The 22,744-nt window shown below is 48.4% G+C and overlaps 2 protein-coding genes across 6 annotated transcripts in view; one reads left to right on the top strand and one right to left on the bottom strand.

The window, feature by feature from the left end:
* The window catches only part of IQCK (IQ motif containing K), a 131,758-nt gene extending 121,981 nt beyond the window's left edge, over positions 1 to 9,777 (bottom strand). For all 4 annotated transcript variants that reach the window (XM_060172882.1, XM_060172885.1, XM_060172881.1 and 1 more), the window contains exon 1: positions 9,597 to 9,777. In XM_060172882.1, the coding sequence (XP_060028865.1) occupies positions 9,597 to 9,777 (181 nt within the window). The remainder of the gene's footprint in view (positions 1 to 9,596) is intronic.
* KNOP1 (lysine rich nucleolar protein 1) lies at positions 9,776 to 19,679 on the top strand. 2 transcript variants are annotated; one of them, XM_060172877.1, is made up of 7 exons: positions 9,776 to 9,926; positions 13,265 to 14,184; positions 15,761 to 15,815; positions 16,134 to 16,225; positions 16,859 to 16,927; positions 17,333 to 17,410; positions 19,311 to 19,679. In XM_060172877.1, the coding sequence occupies exons 1-7, from the start codon at positions 9,776 to 9,778 to the stop codon at positions 19,620 to 19,622; spliced, it is 1,677 nt and encodes a 558-aa protein (XP_060028860.1). In that variant the 3' UTR covers positions 19,623 to 19,679. The 2 variants fall into 2 exon arrangements, with proteins under 2 accessions (XP_060028860.1, XP_007516647.2); XM_007516585.3 differs by lacking the exons at positions 15,761 to 15,815; positions 16,134 to 16,225.
* Positions 19,680 to 22,744: the final 3,065 nt, after the last annotated feature.

Consider the following 22,744-nt stretch of genomic DNA (forward strand, 5'->3'; position numbering starts at 1 on the left):
TGAGCACGCATGTTAGAATGTGCAAGGGCCCAGGTTCAAGCCTCTGGTCTCTACCTGCAGGGGGAAAGCTTCGCGAGTGGTGAAGCAGGGCTGCAGGTGTCTCTCTGTCTCTCTCTCCCTATCACCTTTCCTCTTGATTTCTGACTGTCTCTATCCAATAAATAAAAGTAATAAAAAAAAATTTTTTAAATCAAGTACTGGGAGTCGGGCTGTAGCGCAGCGGGTTAAGCACAGGTGGCGCAAAGCACAAGGACCGGCATAAAGATCCCGGTTCGAACCCCTGCTCCCCACCTGCAGGGGAGTAGCTTCACAGGCGGTGAAGCAGGTCTGCAGGTGTCTATCTTTCTCTCCTCCTCTCTGTCTTCCCCTCCTCTCTCCATTTCTCTCTGTCCTATCCAACAACGACAACAACAACAATAGTAACTACAATAATAAAACAACAAGGGCAACAAAAGGGAATAAATAAATAAAATAAATTAAAAAAAAATCAAGTACTGGCACATCTGTAGTCTGCAGTCTCATCTCTGCCCTGAGGGCCTCTTTGAGACTCACTGGTTACAGAAAGATTCAGTCTTTTGTGATTGCAGGTCCCCATTTTCTTTTTTTGTAGCTGGTGGGGATGGTTCTCAGCTCCTAGAGGCCACAATCAGGTCCTTGTCATGGCAGCTCACATGTTTATCTGCGGCTTCAGGTAAGCAGGTGTCTCCTCTACTTGCAGCTCTCTGACATTTTTTAAGGCGTCAACTAATTAGGCCAGGCCCACTCACAACCATCTCCTTAAGTTAAGTCAGCTGGTTATGGACCCTGCTTGTATTTTGAAAAAAAAAAAAAAAACCCTTCACAGCAATGCCCAAGTTAGTATTTGATTGGGAGATGTGTCTATTTAGATGGTGGGAATCCTGGGCCTTATTGGAGAATTTTTGCCTACCACAATGACTCTGATTCTACCACCACATCCCAAATGTGAGTTTATCCTTCTGACTCCAAATCTGGGAATTCAACATCATGTGAAAACTGCTTATCAGGATCTGTGGGCATTTATAACCATGTCTGGTTACAAAAGCAATATGTGCTTATCTTGAGGAAATTCCAGTTATCACAAAGGAGTCTTACAGATACAGTGTAAGTGATATCTAATCTCTTTACAGCCCAAAGCACTGTTAGATTTAGCACAATTCTAACCAAGTCTTTTTCAACGCATTTACACACACACACACACATACACACATTTTATCTTTTTTTAAATATTTATTTATTCATTTTTCCCTTTTTGTTGCCCTTTTATTGTTGCAGTTATTATTGTTGTTATTATTGATGTCATTGTTGTTGGGTAGGACAGAGAGAAATGGAGAGAGAAGGGGAAGACAGAGAGGGGGAGAGAAAGATAAGACACCTGTAGACCTGCTTCACTGCTTGTGAAGTGACTCTCCTTCAGGTGGGGAGCCAGGGACTCGAACCGGGATCCTTACGCCAGCCCTTGGTGCTTTGCGCCACCTGCGCTTAACCTGCTGTGCTACTGCCCGACTCCCTTATTTTATTTTTAATTATTATTTACTTTCCCTTTTGTTGCCCCTGTTGTTTTTTGTTGTTGTTGTAGTTATTGTTGTTGATGTTGTCATTGTTAGATGGGGGGAAGACAGAGAGGGGGAAAGAAAGATAGACACCTGCAGACCTGCTTCACTGCCTGTGAAGTGACTCCCCTGCAGGTGGAGAGCCGGGGCTCAAACTGGGATTCTTATGCTGGTCCCTGCACTTCATACCACATGCGCTTAACCCGCTACGCTACTGCCCGACCCCCACAAATTTTATTTTTAAGTATTCATGCTGGACTGGGAGATAGCTCACTGCATACTGATCAAGCCTTGCTGTGCCAAGAGGCCCTGCGAGTTGGAGCCCTGGCACCTACATGGATGGTGGAGTGGTGCTGCTGTTTCTTTTCTCTTTCTTCTGTCTCTAAAGTCACAAAATTGACCCAGGGAGAACACTAATGGTAGCAACATACATGTGTGAGGCCCTGGGTTCATTCCCCCTCAAAATAAAATAAAGAATTCATGGCTTTGCCCCCTTCGGTAGAGACAGGGAGGCAGAGAGTGAGTGAAACATTGACGTTCTGGGCTCAGACCTGGATCATGCATATGGTAAAGCAGCACACTATCGCAGTGAGCTATTCTGCTGATTCTCGTGTATTTTAAGTTAGTTTAGGTCAAGTCTCCCAACTATGGAATTTTATGGTACTGTGTTCTTTCTCTTTATAACTCTTGTCAGTTTTATCCTTGCCAAAAATTTATAACAATTAATATCTCTAACTGACTGTAGGTCTCATGAGAGAAGTAGCTAGGTCTCTGTGTTTATCACCATATTCCTAAAAAATTGTTGCTGGGGAAAAAAAAAAAAAAAGAATTGTTGCTGAATGTATAAACAAATTAGCGGTGACTTTAACTGGTCATTCATTCAAATTTACTGAGAGCCCACCATGTGCTGGGAACTATCCTAGCTGTTGGGAGTCTTAGACCTATTTTGATGCAAGGACATCTGTGATGCACCACTTTTATTTAACCAGATTACTCTTAGTGGATGTTTGGGTTGCGTCCAATGTTTCATTGTTTTAGACAATGCTATTATGAGCACTCTTTAACTCAGCCATCATTGACTGGGAAGAAGCGATTTCTGTAGGGTTAATTCTTAGACATGTTATTTTGTCAAAGGAAACTAAACTTTTAAAATCTGGGTCAAATTTTCCTTCAAAAAGTTGCTAACTTATGCTACTACTAGTATAACTGCATATTTCTCTAGGGCATATTAGTATTACACACATTTAAAATATTTTACTTTGATATGAATTTAATTATTAATTTACCACTTCAGTTTTTTCAAGATCTCTTAGGGGTTCACCTAAATTTGATGGAAAAGATATAAATGTCATCATGCCATTACCAAGATATACAGTTGACATGATTATGTTTAAGTATGGAAAAATATACTAGCTTTAGGGTACTCTGTCTGGTATGTTTATTTTGAACTCTGTAATATTTAACAGGATCTGGCATATTTGAGAATTTGTTTAGTTTGCCCTGTGGATTCAATTTGCAATATACAACTGATTAGATTGGTGGTGGTGGGGGTTATTTGTTTGTTTTTACATCTAGACTGAGTTGGCATGAATTTGATTAGGTCTGTGAAGAGTATCAAACTTTTTTAAACAACTTGATTTGTCATAGTTTGATTTATTTGTGAAGAAGGGTTTTAGAGATATAGATCCCTTCTGAGGTCCAACACATTTCAAGAGAACATGCGTGACAGATGTGCAGTTTCTTTTTTTTTTTTTTTGCCTTCAGGGTCATCGATGGGGCTCAGTACCTGCATTCAATGCTCCTGTGGCCATTTTTTCTTTCTTTTTTTTTTTTTTGGATAGGACAGAGAGAAATTGAGAGAGATGAGGAAGACAGAGAGGGAAAGAAAAAGATAGCCTCCTGCAGACCTGTTTGACCACTTATGAAGTAACCACCCTGCAAGTGGGGAGCTGGGGGCTCAAACTGGGATCCTTGCATAGATCCTTGCACTTCGTACTAGGTGTGTTTAACCCAGTGTGCCACCACCTGGCCCCCATGTGCAGTTTCTAATTTTGTCCTTTATTAGAACCCTAAACGAATTACATGCAAAAGTGAAGTTAGTTAAAGCTCAGGGGGACAGGTTCACACCAGAGCCACTTTTCATTGGCCCAATGAAACAAACTCCTCCCACTTCATGTAGAACAGTGTCAAGACCCTTCACCAGCTGCATCTCAGTTCCACGTGTGCAAACTCAATGAAAACAAGTGTACTAGTGTGCATCCCAGCTCCATACGTGCAAACCCAGCGGAAGCAAATTGTAGTGCTCCTCAGGACCCCCTGTGCCATATGTTGTCCCTCAACATTGGAATTGTAAGAGATACTCTGGTGCTTAAAAAAACTGTCGGGAGTCGGGCTGTAGAGCAGTGGGTTAAGCGCAGGTGGCACAAAGCACAAGGACCGGCATAAGGATCCCGGTTCGAGCCCCGGCTCCCCACCTGCAGGGGAGTTGCTTCACAGGCAGTGAAGCAGGTCTGCAGGTATCTATCTTTCTCTCCTCCTCTCTGTCTTCCCCTCCTCTCTCCATTTCTCTCTGTCCTATCCAACAATGACAACAACAATAATAACTACAACAATAAAACAACAATGGCAACAAAGGGAATAAATAAATAAAATAAATATTTAAAAAAAAAAACTGTCTTGTGGCCCAGGAGGTGGCATAGCAGATAAAGCATTGGACTCTCAAGCATGATGTCTTAAGTTCAGTCCCCAGCAGCACATGTACCAGAGTGATGTCTGGTTCTTTCTCTCTCCTCCTCCTATCTTTCTCACTGATAAATAAATAAAATCTTAAAAAAAAAAAAAAAGCTGCCTTGTCTTGGGTGGGGAGATAACATAATGGTTATGCAGAGATTTCCTGCCTGAGGCTTTGAAGTCCCAGTTTCAATCCTCTGCCCCACCATAAGCCAGAGTTGAACAGTGCACTGGTAAAAAAGAAAAAAAAATTGGCTTGTCTGCTTTGTTTGACATCAGAAATGCTTGAGAAAATTCAAGTATAATGTACTATATTAGTAAAAGTTTGTACTCATCCAGTTACCTGTTAGTAAAGTAGATTAGGGGAATTTCAAGTCATATGCACCTTAACTTAAGAACAAATGAAAGTGTTTGTAAAGGCAGAGCAGAAAGAGCCTCTATCCTTGTGGACATGGAGCCCTTGGATTGGCGCCTGGTTCTGCCATCTGCTTCAGTCAAGTTTCCTAACCTCTCTACCCTCTCTACATGAGGCTATACAAAGGCAAAACTCTTACTGAGTTGTGGTGTGACTTAGAGGAGAATTTATTATAAAGACTGCACATAAAGAGCAGCTCAGTAGATGTTTACCTTCAGGATCAAGTATGGGTCTGGGGCACAGTTCCAAGGAGGGGTGAGAAATGAAAATGTGTGTCCATGCTTCCCTACACCAACAAACAATTCTGAAAATTCAACTTGTTGAATCAGATTAAAAAAAAAAAATTAATGCTGTATGGAGGAAAGGGAAGCTTCATATTCAGAGTCTGGATGGAGGGCCAGTCTGGAGAAAAGCAGCTGGCATGGGGAGTGTCCAGACCACCCACTCCCCCACTCCAGCAGGAGGTCTGGCTTATTTACATTAAACACTGAAAGTAACAAAGCATTTTCAAGGGCACTGTATTTATTCTCCCTAGAAGCTTGGCTGAGCAGGTTAGTGGAATATTTAAGATCCAGAGAACAATATGGGCTCAAGGAAGAAGAGCTTCCTGAGATGGCAGTGCAGAGGATGTTTAGGACACACCAGCTGAGCAGTTAAGACAAACGAGGTGACTGTTTCTCCGACGAGTGGGAACGCAAACATATTTACTGGAGTAAGGAAGCTAGTGTGTCCTCTGCCCCTCCTGGCTATCTGGTTACTCTCAGTGAATGCTTCCCATCCCATATTTGCTGTTTTTTAGGGTTATCGCTGGGGCTTGGTGTCTGCACTACGAATCAATCCACCATTCCCAGCAGCCAGTTTTACTTTCTTTTTTAAAAATTTAATTAATTAATTTATTTATTTATTATTGGATAGAGAGAGAGAAATCAAGAGGGGAGGGAAAGAAACAGAGAGACACTTATAGTTCTGCTTCACCATCTGTGAAGCTTCCCCCCTGCAGGTGGGAACCAGGGGCTTGAACCCAGGTCCTTGTGCATTGTGGTGTGTGCACTTGACCAGGTGTGCCACCACCTGGCCCCTTTTCTTTCTATTTTTATTTGACAAGCCGGAGTGAAATTGAGAAGGGAGGGGAGATAGAGTGGGGGAGAAAAAGATAAACACCTGCAGACCTGTTTCACTGTTTATGAAGTGTTCCCCCTGCGGGGGGGGGGGGAGCAGGGGCTCGAACCCAGATCCTCGTGCATGGTGGTATGTGCGCTTAACTGGGGGCACCACTGTCCAGCCCCCTGTATTTGCTAAGTTTTATTACAGGACATTTGTAAGGAGGGTCAGGGATGAGGTAAAAACTTGGCCTAGTAGGCAGAACACTTAGGCAGTGAGAGAAGGCTCTGAGGGACGCTGACTGAGCGCTGCTGAGAGCTACCTGGTGGCATCTTTCTTCAACTGTGTAGTCAGCTGTCATGACAGGGTACAAGTGCGGGGGGGCGGGGGGGTCCACGCTGTTAGTTGGTAGGTGGGAGGAAGGACATAAGGAGGCCAGAGCGTTTGTAGTGATGAACCAGTAGCTATACTGGTACATGAAAGTAACATGAGCAATGTGAGCACAAGAGATGCTGGGCCCCAAACACAGACTCAGTTTTGCTCCAACTCTTCAGTCATAAGGGATTAATATTTAATTCAAAGAAGTTTACTGATACTAAAGCAAGTGCTTTTGAGAATACAAAGCCCACAGTTAGTCACCACTGGGGAGGCCAGGGAGAAAACTGAAGAACATTTACAAATAAATTACAGGAAAGGTACACATATGTACTAGTCAGGCAAGGTGCAGGTCTTACCGTAGCAATTTATTTACACTGTATCTCATCTTCCTGAATCTGAGTCCCAGACAGGCCTGTTAATCTTTACACATGACCCACTATCACTGACCTTATTTCAATTCACTGTGTAATTCTACCTCTAAGTGTTCAACTTGTGTTGATCTGCTTCTAAATTCTGCTTCTAAGTGTTTTTCAGAGAGTGCTGAAACCTTCTGTCTTTGCTTTCTCCTTATATAAATTCTGTGCTTCAAAAACACAACACAAAGCATGCCTTTTTGTCAACAAAAAGGGGGCATTTTATTGAGCATTTTCTAAATGCTCAACAAAAAGGGGGCATTTTATTGAGCATTTTCTAAATGCTCAACAAAAAGGGGGCATTTTATTGAGCATTTTCTAAATGCTGGATACTGTGCTCAGCACCTCTGCAGACATTATTTTATATGGTCCTCACAACAGCTCTGTGAGGTAGATACAAAGGTGTTGTTTTCGCCGGGCTGGCTTCACGGGTAACACACGACCAGGGACTCATGCCTGGGTTATACGCAGTATCTCTTTATTCATGCAGGACGCAACACAATCTATACCAAGCTAAGCTAAACTAAAAACTACAAACAATCTTGTCCTTATAAATATACTAGCCCAGTAGGGTGGGAACAGGATGCGACGCAGAGAGGGTGGAGAGAAAAGTGACTGGTGAAAATCAGGGTATGACAAGGAGAGGGGGCGGAGCAGGCAAGAATTCTACCACTGAACCACCAATGCCCTGGAGGGAGGGTGGTGCTTGTTAATAGAGGTTATGTAAATAGAATACAGTGTTATATAAATAGCAGGGGGGATTAAACCAAATGAAACAGAAGGGGTTTTTAAAAGCAGAATTAGAAGATACCAACACAAAGGACTCCAACAGATAATGTTAAACAGTGTGTCCAGTGGCCCCAATAACACACAATGAGTAGCTTCTTCTTCTTCTAGCGTTTGCCAATGAGTAGCTTACCATGAAGAGCTTTTTGCCTGTGAAAACGTGAAAGCTCCAGGGAAAGAAAACTGCAAAAACTACCCTCAAATATTTGAGTGGACTTTCTTTTTCTTTAACCAGAGCACTAATCAGCTCTGGCTTGTGGTGGTGTGGTAAGGTGGATTGAACCTGGGACTTCAGAGCCTCAAGCATAAGAGACTCTGCATAACCATTATCTATTTACCTGTGCCCTTGAGTGGATTACAGGGGAGTGATTAGCACAATAGTGCAACCACATATTATTGGCAATACAGTACCAAGCAGGTAAGGACCAAAGGGTAGAAGTTAGAGGACATTCAAAATGGAACTTTTTTTTGGGGGGGGGCCAAAATACAATATAATGCTAGGGAAGGAATTCAAGCACTGGATGGGTGTTGAAATAGACGGACGGCCTTTGCACAAACCCAGCAACACTTGAGTCCATTATTCGCTTCCTCCTTCACGTTCTCCATCTAGCCCAACTCAGTGCTCTCACTCCTTCTGTCTGGACCCATTTACTGGCGCATTAACCTGGTACCCATCCCCTCTTATCAACATTTACTGGCCTGCACTATCCAATACAGTCGCCACCGGCCACCTGTGTCTGTCTCAACTTACTGCAGTTAAACGGGATTCTGTTCAAAGTTACCCCGAAGTACATTTCAAAGGCTGAAGGACAGGATTTCGCTGGTGTCCACCAGCCTAGTTAGTGGTGCAGCCGGCCACAGCATGAGAACTCCAGAGTTCTTGGCCTTGGGTTGGGTGTCAACAGACAGAGGGCAGCCACCAAGTGTATCTACACATGCTGGTTCCATCAAAGAGTTACCCACAGGGGAACAGTGCAGATTCCAGCAGCCTATGAGGTGGCACAGCAGGAAGGCTTTGGACTCTCAAAGCCGGAGGTCCTGGGTTTGATCATTGGCGTGAGTGATGCTCTAGTCCTCCCTCCTTTCTAGCTCGGTTATATATAAACCTTAAAAAGCAAAGTCCAGGGAATCGGACAGTAGCGCAGCGGGTTAAGTGCACGTGGCCCAAAGCTCAAGGACCGGCATAAGGATCCCGGTTCGAGCCCCCAACTCCCCACCTGCAGGGGAGTCGCTTCACAGGCGGTGAAGCAGGTCTGCAGGTGTCTGTATTTCTCTCTCCCTCTCTGTCTTTCCCTCCTCTCTCCATTTCTCTCTGTCCTATCCAACAACAACGACAACAATAATAGTTAACTACAACACCGATAAACAACAAGGGCAACAAAAGGGGAAAAAATGGCCTGGGGGGGTAGCGAGCAGCGGGTTAAGTGCAGGTGGCACGAACCCGCAAGGACCTGCATAAGGATCCGGGTTCGAGTCCCTGGCTCCCCACCTGCAGGGGAGTCGCTTCACAGGCGGTGAAGCAGGTCTGCAGGTGTCTGTCTTTCTCTCCCCCTCTCTGTCTTCCCCTCCTCTCTCCATTTCTCTCTGTCCTATCTAACAACAATGACATCAATAACAACAACAATAACTACAACAACAATAAAAACAAAAGGGCAACAAAAGGGAAAGTAAATAATAAAAAAAAAATTTTAAGGCCTCCAGGAGCAGTGGATTCGTGTGGTGCAGGCACCGAGCCCCAGCAATAACCCTGGGAGGAAAAAAAAAAAAAAAAAAAGCAAAATTCCAGGGCTAGGGTGATAGTGGGAATAATACTTCCAGTACTTGAAACCAAGGGTTCGATCCCCCTCACCGCCTCCCTCCCTCCCCTCCCCAACCACATTAAAAACAAAGTGCAGATTCCACGCAGCCCATTGGCCCTGTGAGCGGGGCGCCTATAACTTTCCCCATCTGCGACCCTGAGATTTTCATTTTATTTTCCGCTAAACAATGGGGGGTTGAGAACCACGAGTCCACACCCCTCACAACACCCCCCCCCCCCGTCGCCTTTCAGCCTCTGGGCAGGGATCCCGCCTGAGGGCCGCACTCCCGGAGCCTCGGTTTCCCCGCGCGGCACGTCAGCAGCCTGGCGCACAGTGGGCTCCGGCGCCCCGGCCCCCCGGCGCCCGCCCCGGCCCGCCCCTCTTTGCCGGCCCGGCTGCCTACCCCCGCAGATCTGCTCCCACAGGTTCCTGTCGGGCGGCTCCGCCACGGGCCCCTGCCACCCAGGCGGTTCGGGGTCCGCGGGTGACACGTAGAGCACTGGCGTCCTGCCGCTAGTAGCCACCGATTCTGCGGAGCTGGGCATTTCTTCGCGCTGCGCCGTGAGGCTGTTCATCGCCGCCATGGCCGCGGTTTCCAAGGCAACGTCGCCGCTTTCTTCGGCCCGACCCGGAAGGAGCCCGAACTCGCAAGGGCGGGCCTCTGAGATGGGAAAGACTTCCGGGTCACGGCGGAGCGGGCGCTCACGTGGAGGTGGGGAAAGCTGGCCTAGCGGTGAGTTCCGGGAGGCGCGGCTGGTGGGGCGGCGCGGGTTCGGGACTAGGGCGCTCGGGAGGGGAACGGAGGGGAAAAGCGGGCGAGCTGTACTCCCAGAGCCACGCATCCGGACCCCAACCCCCCCATAGATGGAAACCTTCCCTCGCCGCGGCTTAAAGCCGCCTTCTCCAGGAAGTCCTCCCGCCCTGTAGGTTGCTCGGCCTCGCGTGTTTGTGCGGAAACTCACGCGAGCCCGGGGGGTTATGCGGTCGCTTTGGGCTCCCCCCGCCTGCAGGCTGGAGTTGAACCCCTCTTTTGCCATTGATGGTTTCGGGGATGTAGGCCAGGCGAGCTTCAGTCTCAGTGATGGGGTGTCACAAGGACCCTCGCCTGAACACCCCCTCCCCCCGGGAGTCGGGCGGTGGCACAGCGGGTTAAGCGCACATGGCACAAAGCGCAAGGACCTGAAAAAGGATCCCGGTTCGAGCCCCCCGGCTCCCCACCTGCAGGGGCGTCGCTTCACAGACGGAGAAGCAGATCTGCAGGTGTCTGTCTTTCTCTCCCCCTCTTCCCCTCCTCTCTCCATTTCTCTCTGTCCTATCCAACAAAGATGACATCTATAACAACAATAATAATAACTACAACAACAACAAAAAGACAAGGGCAACAAAAAGGAAAATAAATTAAAAAAAAAATTTTTAAAGAACACCCCCACACACACACACCCGCGCATCGTTCTAGGAGAATTTAAGGAACAAATAAAAAGCATTGGTGTTGTTTGTACACATCCCCATAGGGGTCGTTTCCTCCTCCCTGAAGGGGTCTCAGGGTTCGGGTGAAAGATGACTGTTGTGGAGAGCAGAACGCGGGCGAGAAGGGCATTAAATGGACAGCCAGCCTTCCCTGGCTCCTCTGTTCTCACCTGATCTGCTGAGCCCCCTGCCCTCCTTTCCTCCCGAAGCTCTGACTCCTTTGAGCTCTGCACCTTCCCTCCGCCTCCTGGTTTAAATGCCCAGGATTCCCTCTTTTCTGGTCTGAAGACTGTTCACCTCTCCCTAGATTTATGTTCCTGGTGTCAACGTGGTCGAATTTCTCCTCCAGTACAACTTCCTAAACTCAAAGCCATCAGCTACCCCACCTACACTGGTACCAAATGTCTCCATTTGAATTGCTTAAGACATTGGCCCAAACCGCCCTGTCTGCGACCCCTTAACCACTCTCCAACATGAACTCCTTTGTCTCGAGACACTACCTGTCTGTGATTGCCCAAGCTGGAAGACACTTGCCTGACCATAGGTGACTGGCCAGGTCGGTCAGATGAGCTCCCTTTCCCAGATCTTACTACTGCCTTGGCGTTTGTCACCTCTGCCATCATTGTGCCACACACACCCTGTTCTCTCTGGCTGGCAGGTGATTGCCTGGGGAGGGGGGGGGGGCGGGCAGATTTGTTATTACTGATTTAACAAGAGCAAGCCAGGGCCTATGCAATGCCTGGGCCAGAACTCAGGACCTCGCCATACACACACGTCCTGTGTGCCTGCCCTATGCTGAACCAGCTCCTTGGCCCCACTGCTTCTTGGTAGCTGGTGTCTTATCTTGCATCATTCGTTTGCCCGGTAATTACTGAGTACCTGCTGGGTGCTGGGTGCAGAACCAGACTTCTTCTTCTTCTAGCGTTTGCCCTTCTTCCGTAGCCAGTCAACAGCGTCAGGTTGAAAGCTGTCAGGAGCTGCTTGTTGCTGGCTTTGAAAGTGACTGGGATCCATGTGGATTCAGTCGGCTAGGAAGGATCGTCAGTTTCCCCAATGAATGGGTACTCACGGGATGCACCACAAGAAGGTCGATCCAATGCTCCCAGAACCAGACTGAGAATCCAGCAGAGTGAAGGTGCTCCCTTGACACCCCAGGGGCTTCTGGTGTGAGTAATAAGTGAACTTGAATCACAGCTCTGTCCTAGCCTGGCTCTTAGACACTGCAGAAAGGGAGCCAGACTTAGTGTGGACTCCCCCCGCACCAAGAGAAGCTCCTGTCCTCTCCCACTCATTGTTCAAAACCCCCCTAACAATAGAAATTCTGTATCATCCATTCCAGGTGGCAGTTGGAGTAGCTGGAAGACACCTGAGGCCCCAGCCCTGCTTATCAGTGTCTCCATAACATGTCTCTGCTACCGAAGGGGGCATCCTAGCAACAGATATGCTTTTTGTCATTCTCAGATATTAAATATCAGCGATTCATTCAGAAATCAAAGAGTGAAACAGGCTTGCAGGCTGGAGATAAGCCTCCCCCCCCAACCTCTCCTTACAACCCTGGCAGTTGCTGGTCTGCTTTCACCCTTTTCTTTCTATTTCTCTTTAATATCCTACTGGATTTTATTATTATTATTTATTTTATTAATTTACCAGAACTCTGTTCAACTCTGGCTTATAGTGGTGCTGGGGATTGAACCTGGGACCTTTACTGCTTCAGGCATGAGAGGCTTTTTGCAGAAGCGTTGTGCTGTCTCCTCAGCCTTCTTCCCTCTTATGAGTGGGGAGACTGAGGCCACCACAGTCCCATAAGATTGTGGGAGTCACCATTCAAACCCAGATCCTGTGGGTCTTTTGTTAGCATAGGAAGACAATGGGGAGATTAAATCAACCAGGACTAGGCGGGATGATTTCCAGATGCAAAGCAAAAGAGCTATTTATTTGAAGACTTTTATTTTTTTTAATCTGCCGCCAGAGAATGAGCCCAAGGCCTTGTGCATGAGAGATACTGCCAAGCCACCTCATTTTTCATTGCATTTATTTATCTGAGACAGATGGCACCAAAGGACTACATCATCAGTGGGGGTAGGGGTTGGGGGACTCTTGGTACTCTCCATGGTGCTGCCGTGTTGTGTTGGAGCCTTTCCTGAGGTAACTGGGCATTGGCAAGAAAGGCTGGCCTCAGGATTTCTGTCCCCCTCCCTCAGAAATGGAAAGCTGCCAAGGGCAGTACTTGCTCTCTCTGGTTTGGTTGCTATTGCATGAAGGGTGACTCTCAGTAACTTTCTGTGGAATTCATGACAGGGCTTAAGAGATTTGAGAAAAGGAATCAACTCTATACCAATCACTTTCTCTGAATTGTCTCATTCTTTCCAACAGTCTTTTGAGGAGACAAGTGTCATATACCCCCATCTTCAAACAGTTGTTTTCTAGGTTCATTGAAGAGAGAAATTTGAACTTGAACCTGGAGCCCCCTGAATTTCAACTTAGTCCTTGGTTGTTCACATTTCCCTGTGCCTGTCCACTCAGGGAAAACCCAGCCCTGGGCACAGCTAGTTGGCTTGTACACTGATTCGCTGTGGGGCTAACTTGTACTGTTCCCTCTTTCAGGCATGGTTACTAAAGCCCACAAAGGGGACCTGAGCCCTGGGCTCTCTGAGAGGAAGAAAAAGAAGAAGAAGAAGAAGGTTATTAAAGAACCAGAGGCTGGAAAGTCTGTTTTAAACAGCGACACTTATTTCATTCCTTCAAAGCCCACATCTCCCACCAAGAATACTGTTCGTGGAAAGACACCCGAGATGCTAATGAAGAAGAAGAAGAAAAAAAAGAAGGACCTCAGCACCCCCTTGGAGGAGCCCGCAGGACTTGAGACCACGTTTCATAGGCATTACCAGTCCAAGTCACCCAGACAGGCCAAGTCACCCAACGGAACAAAGTCACCCAGGCCCCGGAAGCAGGAGCTCCCTAATGGGGAGAAAAAGAAGAAGCCCTTGTGGCCTCTCAGTATGTCCCCTGACTCTAGGCCAAAGAGCTCCTTGGGCTCCAGACAATGTGAGGAGGTGACCAAAGTTAACAAGAAGCTCAAAAAATACAAGAAGGAGAAAAAGGCCCAGGACCCCCTTTCTTGGCTCTGCAAGAGCAAGGAACATCCACACGCTTGCCCAGAGAGGCAGGACTGTGAGGGTCAGGCAGCCTTTGGGCAGAAACGGAAGCAGGGGAGCCCCCGGGAATATGGTGTGAAGATGAAGAAGAAGAAAATCCACCAGGAGGGAGACACCACCCTGGGCCACTCCAGCCTCTCCAAATCCTTGGAGAGCAGTCCTAGGAAAAGGACTAAGAAGAAGCTGGCCAAAGTCGAGATTCCAGAATGCAGCCCCATAGGAGACGGCCTCTGCACCCCCACAAAAAAGAAAATGAAGCTCAAGGAAAAGGCAGAGCTACCAGAGGTCAAGGAAACATCTCTGAAGAAAAAGAAAAAGAAGATGAGGAAAGAGAGCATTGCAGCTGAACAACCTGGGGAGGAAGAGGAGGTAGGCTTCCCTTCAGAAGTGAAGAGTGGTGCTGTGGGCTGTGAAGGGGGAGTGTGTGTGTGTGTGTGTGTGTGGTGTGTGTGTGTGTGTGTGTGTGTGTGTGTGTGTGTGTGTGTGTGTTGTGTGTGTGTGTTGTGAGCACACATGCACACTCAGCCTGTTAGCTGTCTGAACCCTGTCTAAAATGAAGCCCAAAATGCCAGCACATAACTGGAAAGGCTTTAAGCGCCCTCTAACTTCAGGTGCAGCTGGACCCAGGGCATCCTCAGTGGCACAGGTATATCCCTTGCCTTGGAAATCGGCCCAGGTTCTCAGCAGTTTGGGATCAGGATCTGAATACATCAGGACAAATTTTTCACATGAGTCCCTTCTTTTCATTCATTCATTCATTCATTCATCCATTCATTTATTGGATAGGGCAAGAGAGAAATTGGGAAAGGAAGCAGAGATGAGGGAGAGAGAGAGACATCTGCAGTACTGTTTCATCATTCATGAAGCTTCCCTCCGCGCCCCCCCCCCCCCCCGCAGGTGGGAACTTGAGAGCCAGACTCCGAGTTCGTGATGTGTGCGCACCACCCAGTGTGCCACCGCCCATCCCGAGTGCTTGTGTTTTAGAACTCTGCCCACTTGCTGTCTGAAACTCACGAACACAGGAGTTTGAGCCAATGTGACTGTAGCTGGCTAAGCTTACTGTTTTCCTTCCTAAAGTCGGTAGACACAATTTAGGGGATCAAATAGATTTGGATGGTGCGAAATGCTGAGGTGACTGTCCCCAGCTCTGGGCCCTGCGCAGTCACACGCCACACTTAGCGAAGGCCCACGCCTGAGGCAGTGGCTCTATACTGCCCAGTGTGCAGTAGCTCTGCCACCAGCATGTGTCGTCACATAGTGTGATATTCAGAAAGCAGTGAGATCTCAAGATGCCTTAGGTGACACGTGACTAGTTTTCTGTGCAGTTTCTAGACCCACACAACCTCTCCCGCCTCCTCCCGGGGCAGAATGCTCCCAGTCACAGCAGGACTTTGCATTCCCCCAGGGGCAAGGAGACTCCCCTGAAAGGGTGACCAAAAAGTCCCAGGGCATCTTATATCCATACCCCAGGGGAGATTTTGCAAGCTTTGGTCACTCAAGCCTGAAGCACGGAGCTGATTGAGGGATAGGGTGATGACCTGAACTCCATGACTTGGGACTGGGGGAGTGTTTACCAAAAGGAAGGGCATGGAGGGTGACCTGCTGGAGACAGACAGACCCACTGTCCCCACCCTTGATGGCCCTCCTTGGGGGAGGAAGGGGCCCACTGGTCCGCGTCTCACTCCCACCCTCAGCCGAGTGGGCCTGTGGGCAAACAGGTTCGGGTCCCTCAGCTGATGCAGTCCCGACGTTCACCCACTTAATCTAAAGCCCAGCCCCAGAGCCGCTGGGCTCCTCCCTGTTTGACAGACATGGAAACTAGGCTCCTGGAAGCTAAGTACCTTGTTGAGGTTCACTCAAGCCACCTGTAGAGTCACCCCTAGATACCTTTAGTACCCCAGAAGTGACTGTCTTATGTTAGAACAAGCCCTGGGTTCTCTTGCAGCACAGAGCCAGCCAGCTGAGTAACCTCGAGCCAGCCTATGCCTTGTGGTCCTCAAGTAAGCATGATAGCTGACGTCCAGATTGAGCACTTGTGAGGGGTGGCCCGGCACAGGGGAGGGACTCAGTTATACCCCCGCAGGTGGGTGTGGTGGTGGGGGTGGCCTCCACACCGGGGCCCTCAGGAGCTATGTCTGCTCCCTGGATTTAGAAGTTTCCTTTGTGGCTTCATTCAGAAGCTCAGGGAACCTACTGTCCCTCTCTCCCACCTCCCCCCCCCCCCAACTTGCTCCAATTCCTTCTCCTGGGGACCCAAGTAGGAGGTAGGCAGTCCCCGCGGGGCAACCCCGAGTCAGGAAATGCACACGTGCCTTTAGAGTCGGGACGGAGGATTTGCATGAGCAGAGCCATCCGGGGAACGCCACAGTCTTCACACAAGATGCTGGGTTCCAGGTGCAGCACTATTAAAGTAAGGACACAGGAAGTAGGGCTGGCAGAGAAAGAGTGGGGCCCATATGAGTGAAGTCAGAGCAGGCCCAAGTGAGGGCCTTGGCCACCCAGGCAGGGGGCACAGCTGCAGATGCTGGGGTGTGCAGTCAGACCCATGGCCTCCTGCACATCAGGTCACATGCTTCACCCTCTGAGCCTGTCCCCCAGTTCCGTAGTCCTTCATGTAAAGAAGATGGGGGCTCTTGGGGAGTTTGGGGGTAAGGGGCTACCCTGGCATCACTGGGTTTAAACCTCTACCCCCATCTCCCTTACCAACAGTGGGATTTTTGCTTCTGACTCGGTGGGCTTGGTGAAGAGACAGAAGGGGCAGGGGGAGGCTGGGCTCCGAGCCCAAGTGAAGACAGCAGGGTTGTTGGCGGCCCTGCCCCCGAGCTGGGCTGACGCCATGCTAGCCACTTCACTTCCGTTTCTTCTTCTGTCCCATGGGGGTGGAAGGTGCCAGGGTTAAAGGAAGGATGTTAGGCTTTCTCTCTGGGATTTGGGATGAGGCGGTGGTCGGGTTTCTGGACTTGGTCATGCTCTCGCCAGGCTGGGCTGCTGTTGCAGAAGCCACACGGTACTTGGCCCTGACCCCCCTTTGCCTCTTGTGTAGGAGTCCAACACTGACCTGGAGGTGGTGCTGGAGAAGAAGGGCAACGTGGACGAGGTGCACATAGATCAGGTACTGCTTCCAGGGGGACCCAGCATGACAGGGAAGAGGAAGAGGAGGCATGTACCTGGGGCAGAAGTTGAACCTGCACTATTTCACTACTTGTGAAGCTGCAGGTGGGGGCTGGGGGACTTGACCCCAGGTCCTTGTATGGTAATGTGTGTGTTTAAGCAGCTGCACCTGCTTTTAGAAGTTCTGTGGGAACCAGTTTCTGTCACAGTCATGCCCTAAGTCCTGGCAAACATGGGCCATCACAGCCTTGAAGGTGCTGAGGGGACACTGCAGACAAGAACGTCCCCTAGTTTGCAGTGGCCTTAAAGCTACTCTTCTTCCTGTCTGCCTCCAGCCCCGTCTCTGTCCTGGTTTCCAGCTCAAAAGGAAATAAGCCCATGTCCCTCTTTCCTCTCTTTGGCTTAGGTAAGGCGCAAGGCCTTGCAGGAAGAGATCGACCGGGAGTCGGGCAAAACAGAAGTTCCTGTCACCAAGAAGTGGACGGTGAGTGGCAGTGGCCATCTGGCAGTGTCCTAACTTGTTTTGCAGCTAGACAGGCAGAGGGAGAAGCCCTGGGGGCTTCACCGCACTCCTGGACTCATTTCCTTCCTTCTAGGCAGTCTCTCGGGTCTCCAGGTAGATTACCAAGCGAGACAAATGCAGGAACCTTTGTGGCTCTGGAAGGGTGGGGCCTTCTTTGGGCATGTGTCCCAGTGGCAGATAATCACGAGGCAGTGCCTCAGGATGCCGGACATGGTTAGGAGGCTGGGGTGAGAGGCCGGCCTTGGCAGGCCTGAGAGGGAGAGGACTGCCTTGCAGCCATGGTGGGAACGTGCCCTGGACTCTGATGTAGTGGGGAATAGCTAATAGGAAGTGGACTCTGGATTAAAAGACTCAGCCTACAGGCTAAAGGTGCAGTGTGGTGAAAGGAGGAAATGGCATAAGGATCTAATAGGAACTTGTTAGTAGGCCAGGTTTCAGGGAAAGAAAAGAACAATTCACTTGGTTCAGAAGACCTGAGATCACTTCCTGGCCCTACCACTTTGTCACCTGAGGCTTTGGACAAGTAACTCAGTGTCCACACCTATGAAACAGGACTGATGTCCTGCCTAATGGTTCTGGAGTAGGGCTGTGTCTTGTGACACCCTGGTTGAGTGAGGAAAGCCAAGGAACAGGGCAGTCATTCACAGCCTATGGCCCCTGCAGCTAGACCTGAGGGACTTGTTAACTGGGACCATCCTGGGGCACGAGGGCTGGGACCTGTGGGGGAGACCTCAGGTGGCATCACTTAGTGGACCCGGGGCCACTGGACTACAGAGGCATGTGGTGGAGACTCCAGACCGGCCGAGGGTCCCCTCTGTGTGAACCAGCTTTGCCAGAGATCAGTCACGTAGGCCTCGTCAGTACTGTCCTGAGGACTTTGCTGGGACCGTCACAGCAGCCTCTCATCCTAGAAACGGCAGGCCTTGATGCTGGGGCTGTTTGTCCCCAGATCACTTGGGGAAGCTGGATCCATAGCTAGTTCCTGTTGTTCTCCCTGCTGGGCTGGTGTTTGGATGAAAAGTAGAAAGTCCCCAGGCAGCATGGAAGTCAGCAGGAAGGGAGCAGTTCTCAGAGCTATAAAGTTCTCTGGTATTGGTGTACCATCTGATTTCAGCCTGGCGGAGGCCTGGGGCAGGGCACTTTATAGGTGAGGATACTGATGTCACTTGACTGAGACCACACAGGCAGGGCTTGGCCCTATGTCTGTATGCTTTCAAAGCCTTGGTCTCCTCTGGGAGGTCTCCTCTCTCCCTCACAGATGTGGGCAGAAATGGGGGCATCTGCCACTGCTCTGAAAGCTCTGGCGTTTTCTCGCACATGAGTGACCTGTCATGGAGTAGCAGTCTTCCAGACTGGAGCCCAGACCCTGGACTCCTGGGCTGGCTCCCCACCTCTTCTCTGGGCCTCCACGACTGTCCCATTCTCAGATGCAGAGCTCACGTGAAGTGAACTGTTCTTCAGATTCCCAGCTCCAGCTAACAGGAACCTTGGGCTGGCTGCTGGGCCCATGTGCTGAGGGGAGGTAGATCCCCTTTGTTGGGGTGAGAGGAGCTAACAGACAGGAGGCTCTGAGTGTGGACCCTGGTATTGGCCAGCTCTGAGGGGAGTCACAAATACGGTTCACGCCCCCATTAAGCTACAGACATCCGTTTCCTTACCTGTAACACGTGACTAGTAACAGTGTCGGTCATGGCCCTCTTTGTCAGGACTAATAAAACCCAGCAACATACTTTCCACATGTGGCCTGGTTTCAGCATTCATTTCATCATCTGTATCCTCCCCTGTGGAGCTGCGGTCAAGGCAGGGGAAGGTGACTAGAATCAGGAAAATAACCGCCTTCTGTTTTTCTTCCCAAACACAGGGGACCCAGTTTGGCCAGTGGGACACTGCTGATTTTGAGAATGAGGAAAAGAAGATGAAATTTCTCAAACTCATGGGCGGCTTTAAAAACATGCCCCCTTCATTCAGACGCCCCCCAAATCTGATGGTCAGGCCCAACATGGCCTTGGGCAGGAAGGCGTCAGATAGCCTGCAGCAGCAGCTCATGCAGGACTACGACCGGGCCATGAGCTGGAAGTACAACCGGGGGGCCGGCCTCGGCTTCTCCAGCATTCCAAACAAAGTCTTCTATATTGACAAGAACGCTTCCAAGTCCACCAGGTTTGAAGATTAAACGCTACTGTCTTGTGTCCTTCCCCTGCCCCACCCCCAAACAGGACCGTTTTTATTATTCCGCTTTGTTAACAACCAAAGCCATTGACAGTCGTCTCCAGCTAGACTCCCCAGGGAGAAGGACAGCTGTGTCCGTGCATTTGGACAGCAGCTCACATTTCAGGGACCAAGGAAACTCGTGCACGGCCAACACTGTCTGTTTGCTGTATTGTGCATTCCGTCGACAGGTCTGAGTACTCAGACAGCCAACACCTGCCAAGCAAGCGCGCGACACCTAAGTGTTTCCCTTAAGGCAACATGTTCCATCTTCACTTGAATGAAACAGGTGCTACTATTCTCCCCCACCTTATAGATGGGGATAGAGAGGTCCAGGGACAAAGTCATAAAATTATCCAGGTCACCCAGCCAGTAAGTGCCAGGTGTATTTTATACCCCCAGCTCTGTGTCACTGTTCATGGCTGTGAACATCCCTTTTCGTGGGTTTCACCCAGAATACTCCTTAGGGGTTGAAGCGTCTTTTGGCTGAAGAAGTAGCAGTTTTTTGCCACTCTTAAGAGCTTCACCTGCATGGAGGAAGATTTAGTAAAGCGTAGAACCAGCGGAGGCTGAACAGCCAAGGAGCCAGCTGGGCTTGGAATGAACTTAACCATGGCTCTGCTTCCATGGAGAGCCAGGGTGCTCTCATGAGCCAACATTGGGAGCATTTGATCTGAGCTTCTGATGTGAGCTGAGCTCAAGAACAGCCCTGCTTCTCAGACTTGACTGTTTCTCCCTGGAGGGTTTCCCAAGCTGCTTCCCTCCTTTCAGTTGTCCTTATCTAGAAGTCTCCAAACACTCATTTTTTTTTTTTTGTTTTTAGATTTTATTTATTGATTGATGAGAAAGATAGGAGGAGAGAAAGAACCAGACATCACTCCGGTACATGTGAGAGTCAAGCGCTTTATCCACTGTGCCACCTCTCGCACCACAAACACTCATGTTTTATTTATTTTTGTCTGTTTTTTTTTTTTTATTTTTTTTTAAGGCAGTAACTAGGGTCAAAGCCAGGGCTAAAGGCTGGCAAGGCACATACTTTATCACTGAGCCACCTCCTTGGCCCCTAGCCCCCTGGTTCTTAACCTCTTGATTCCTTTCAATGATTCCAGTGCCTCAGCCCACCAGGCCCTGCCCTGAAACCATCATTCCATAGTCTGTCAAATAGATACTGTTCCCCCTCAAGAGAAACTGCACATACAGCTCTAACTAGTCAGGCTTGTGGTCTGCAAAACACACGCACACTCTTCTGTTTCATTGTGGCGGAACCTTGGAATGTTAGGTCAGGAAATAAAAGGAATTTAAGGTCACTAATCAGCACAGAGGAGATAACATAATGGCTTTGCTAAAACAATCTCATGCCTGAGGCTCCTAGGTTCCAGATTCAATCCCCCATACCACCATAAGCCAGAGCTGAGCAGTGCTCCAGTTAAAAAAAAAAAAAAAGTAAATAAGCTAACTAATCAGCTGGCCTTAAAATAAGATTGTCCTAGATTATATGGGAAGAGGGCAGCAGAGAATCAAATGTTAGATTTGTAAGAAAGTGTGGCCAGGGGGAAAGGAATCGCTGGTTTTGAAGATGAGGAAGGGGTCATGAGCCCAGAAACACATTAGGTCTCTCAACACTAGAGAGAGAAGGAAGCCTGTTTTGTTTTGTTTTGTTTTCTAGAAGGAGCACACCCTTGCTAGCACCATTTTATCCCAGCAGGCCCCTTTATAGACTTCAGCCGACAGAGCCGTAAACAGACGATGTAACTGTTGTATTAACAGTGAACCTCTGGCAATATGTTAAAGCAGCCACAAAATTATGAATACAGGTCCTCGGTTTTGCTCATTTACTTTATCTCCTAACATCTTTGGATTTTCTGCTCCATTCTTCCTAAGATTGTCAACTTCATCCTGTGTAGTTTTCAGAGCTTGTTAATGGTAATGGGCTGGAGGAAACCACACGAGAATGCACAAAATCCAAGGCTTCCCTGGGGCCCAGTGACAGGTGATCCAGAAGCTTCCTCTAGTGTAAGGTATAGGTGCCCTGTCCAACCTCAGATTACCATAAAGGCATTTCTCATACAGGCTGTCCAGTGGTTATAGCTCTCAGAGTAGAAGAAATCACTAAAAAGGCACAATTTAACATAGCAAGAGTGATAATGTGAAATACTTTCAATGGAGACAATTTGGTGAAATAAAAACTATTTGGGGTATTTGAGTCATACGATCATTGGTTTCTGAATTTCTCTGTTCAATTCAGTAAAGGGAAAAAAGGGCCATGCATACACACACACACACACACACACATGCATGTATGTATATATTGGGATGTCAGAAAAGTCATGATGTATTTTTTTTCTATGTAAAAAATGCATTTTTTGGGGGGGCTGGGCAGTGGTGCACCCAGTTAAGCGCTCATAGTACTATGCACAAGGACATGGGTTTGAGCCCTTCTCCCCCACCAGCTGCTGGGACACTTCACAAGCAGTGAAGCAGATCTGCAGGTATCTATCTGTCTTCCTCCCTGTGTTCCCCACCCCTCTCATTTTCTCTGTCCTGTCACTAAAATGGAACAACCTAATATATATTTAAATAAGAGAAAGAGAAATCAGAGCACTGCTCAGTACTAGTATATGCAGCAACAGGATTTGAACCTGGATCTGCATGCATACAAGTCCTGCACTCTACCACTAAGCAATCTCCACAGCTGTACCTGCTGTTCTCCAGAGCTCCTGATCAACAGGATTAAATTGGTCAACAAACAAACAAAACCATAGCCTATTTTCAATCTCAAATTATTTAATAACATGAGTAAATATAATTGATACTTAAAAATTATTTTATTCTCTCCTACTTCAAGATTAACTGCATAAACTATAGTCATGCCTTTCACAGAGCAGAGACAAAATGCCATCTGTACCCAGAGTACACCTTCCCCGAGTCAGTGATTCAGGCCACTTTCAGTCTATAACCTGGGTGCATTTTCCTGAGTCGGGTTCAGTCAACATATACGTGTTAGAACCACATGCTGTTTAGAAATGAGCCCTGCAAAGCTGCTCTCTTCTGGATGAAGCCGAGAGTAATTAACGAGCAGTCATGAAC

The sequence above is a fragment of the Erinaceus europaeus genome, chromosome 15, assembly GCF_950295315.1.
Source record: "Erinaceus europaeus chromosome 15, mEriEur2.1, whole genome shotgun sequence".
NCBI classification, from domain to species: domain Eukaryota; kingdom Metazoa; phylum Chordata; class Mammalia; order Eulipotyphla; family Erinaceidae; genus Erinaceus; species Erinaceus europaeus.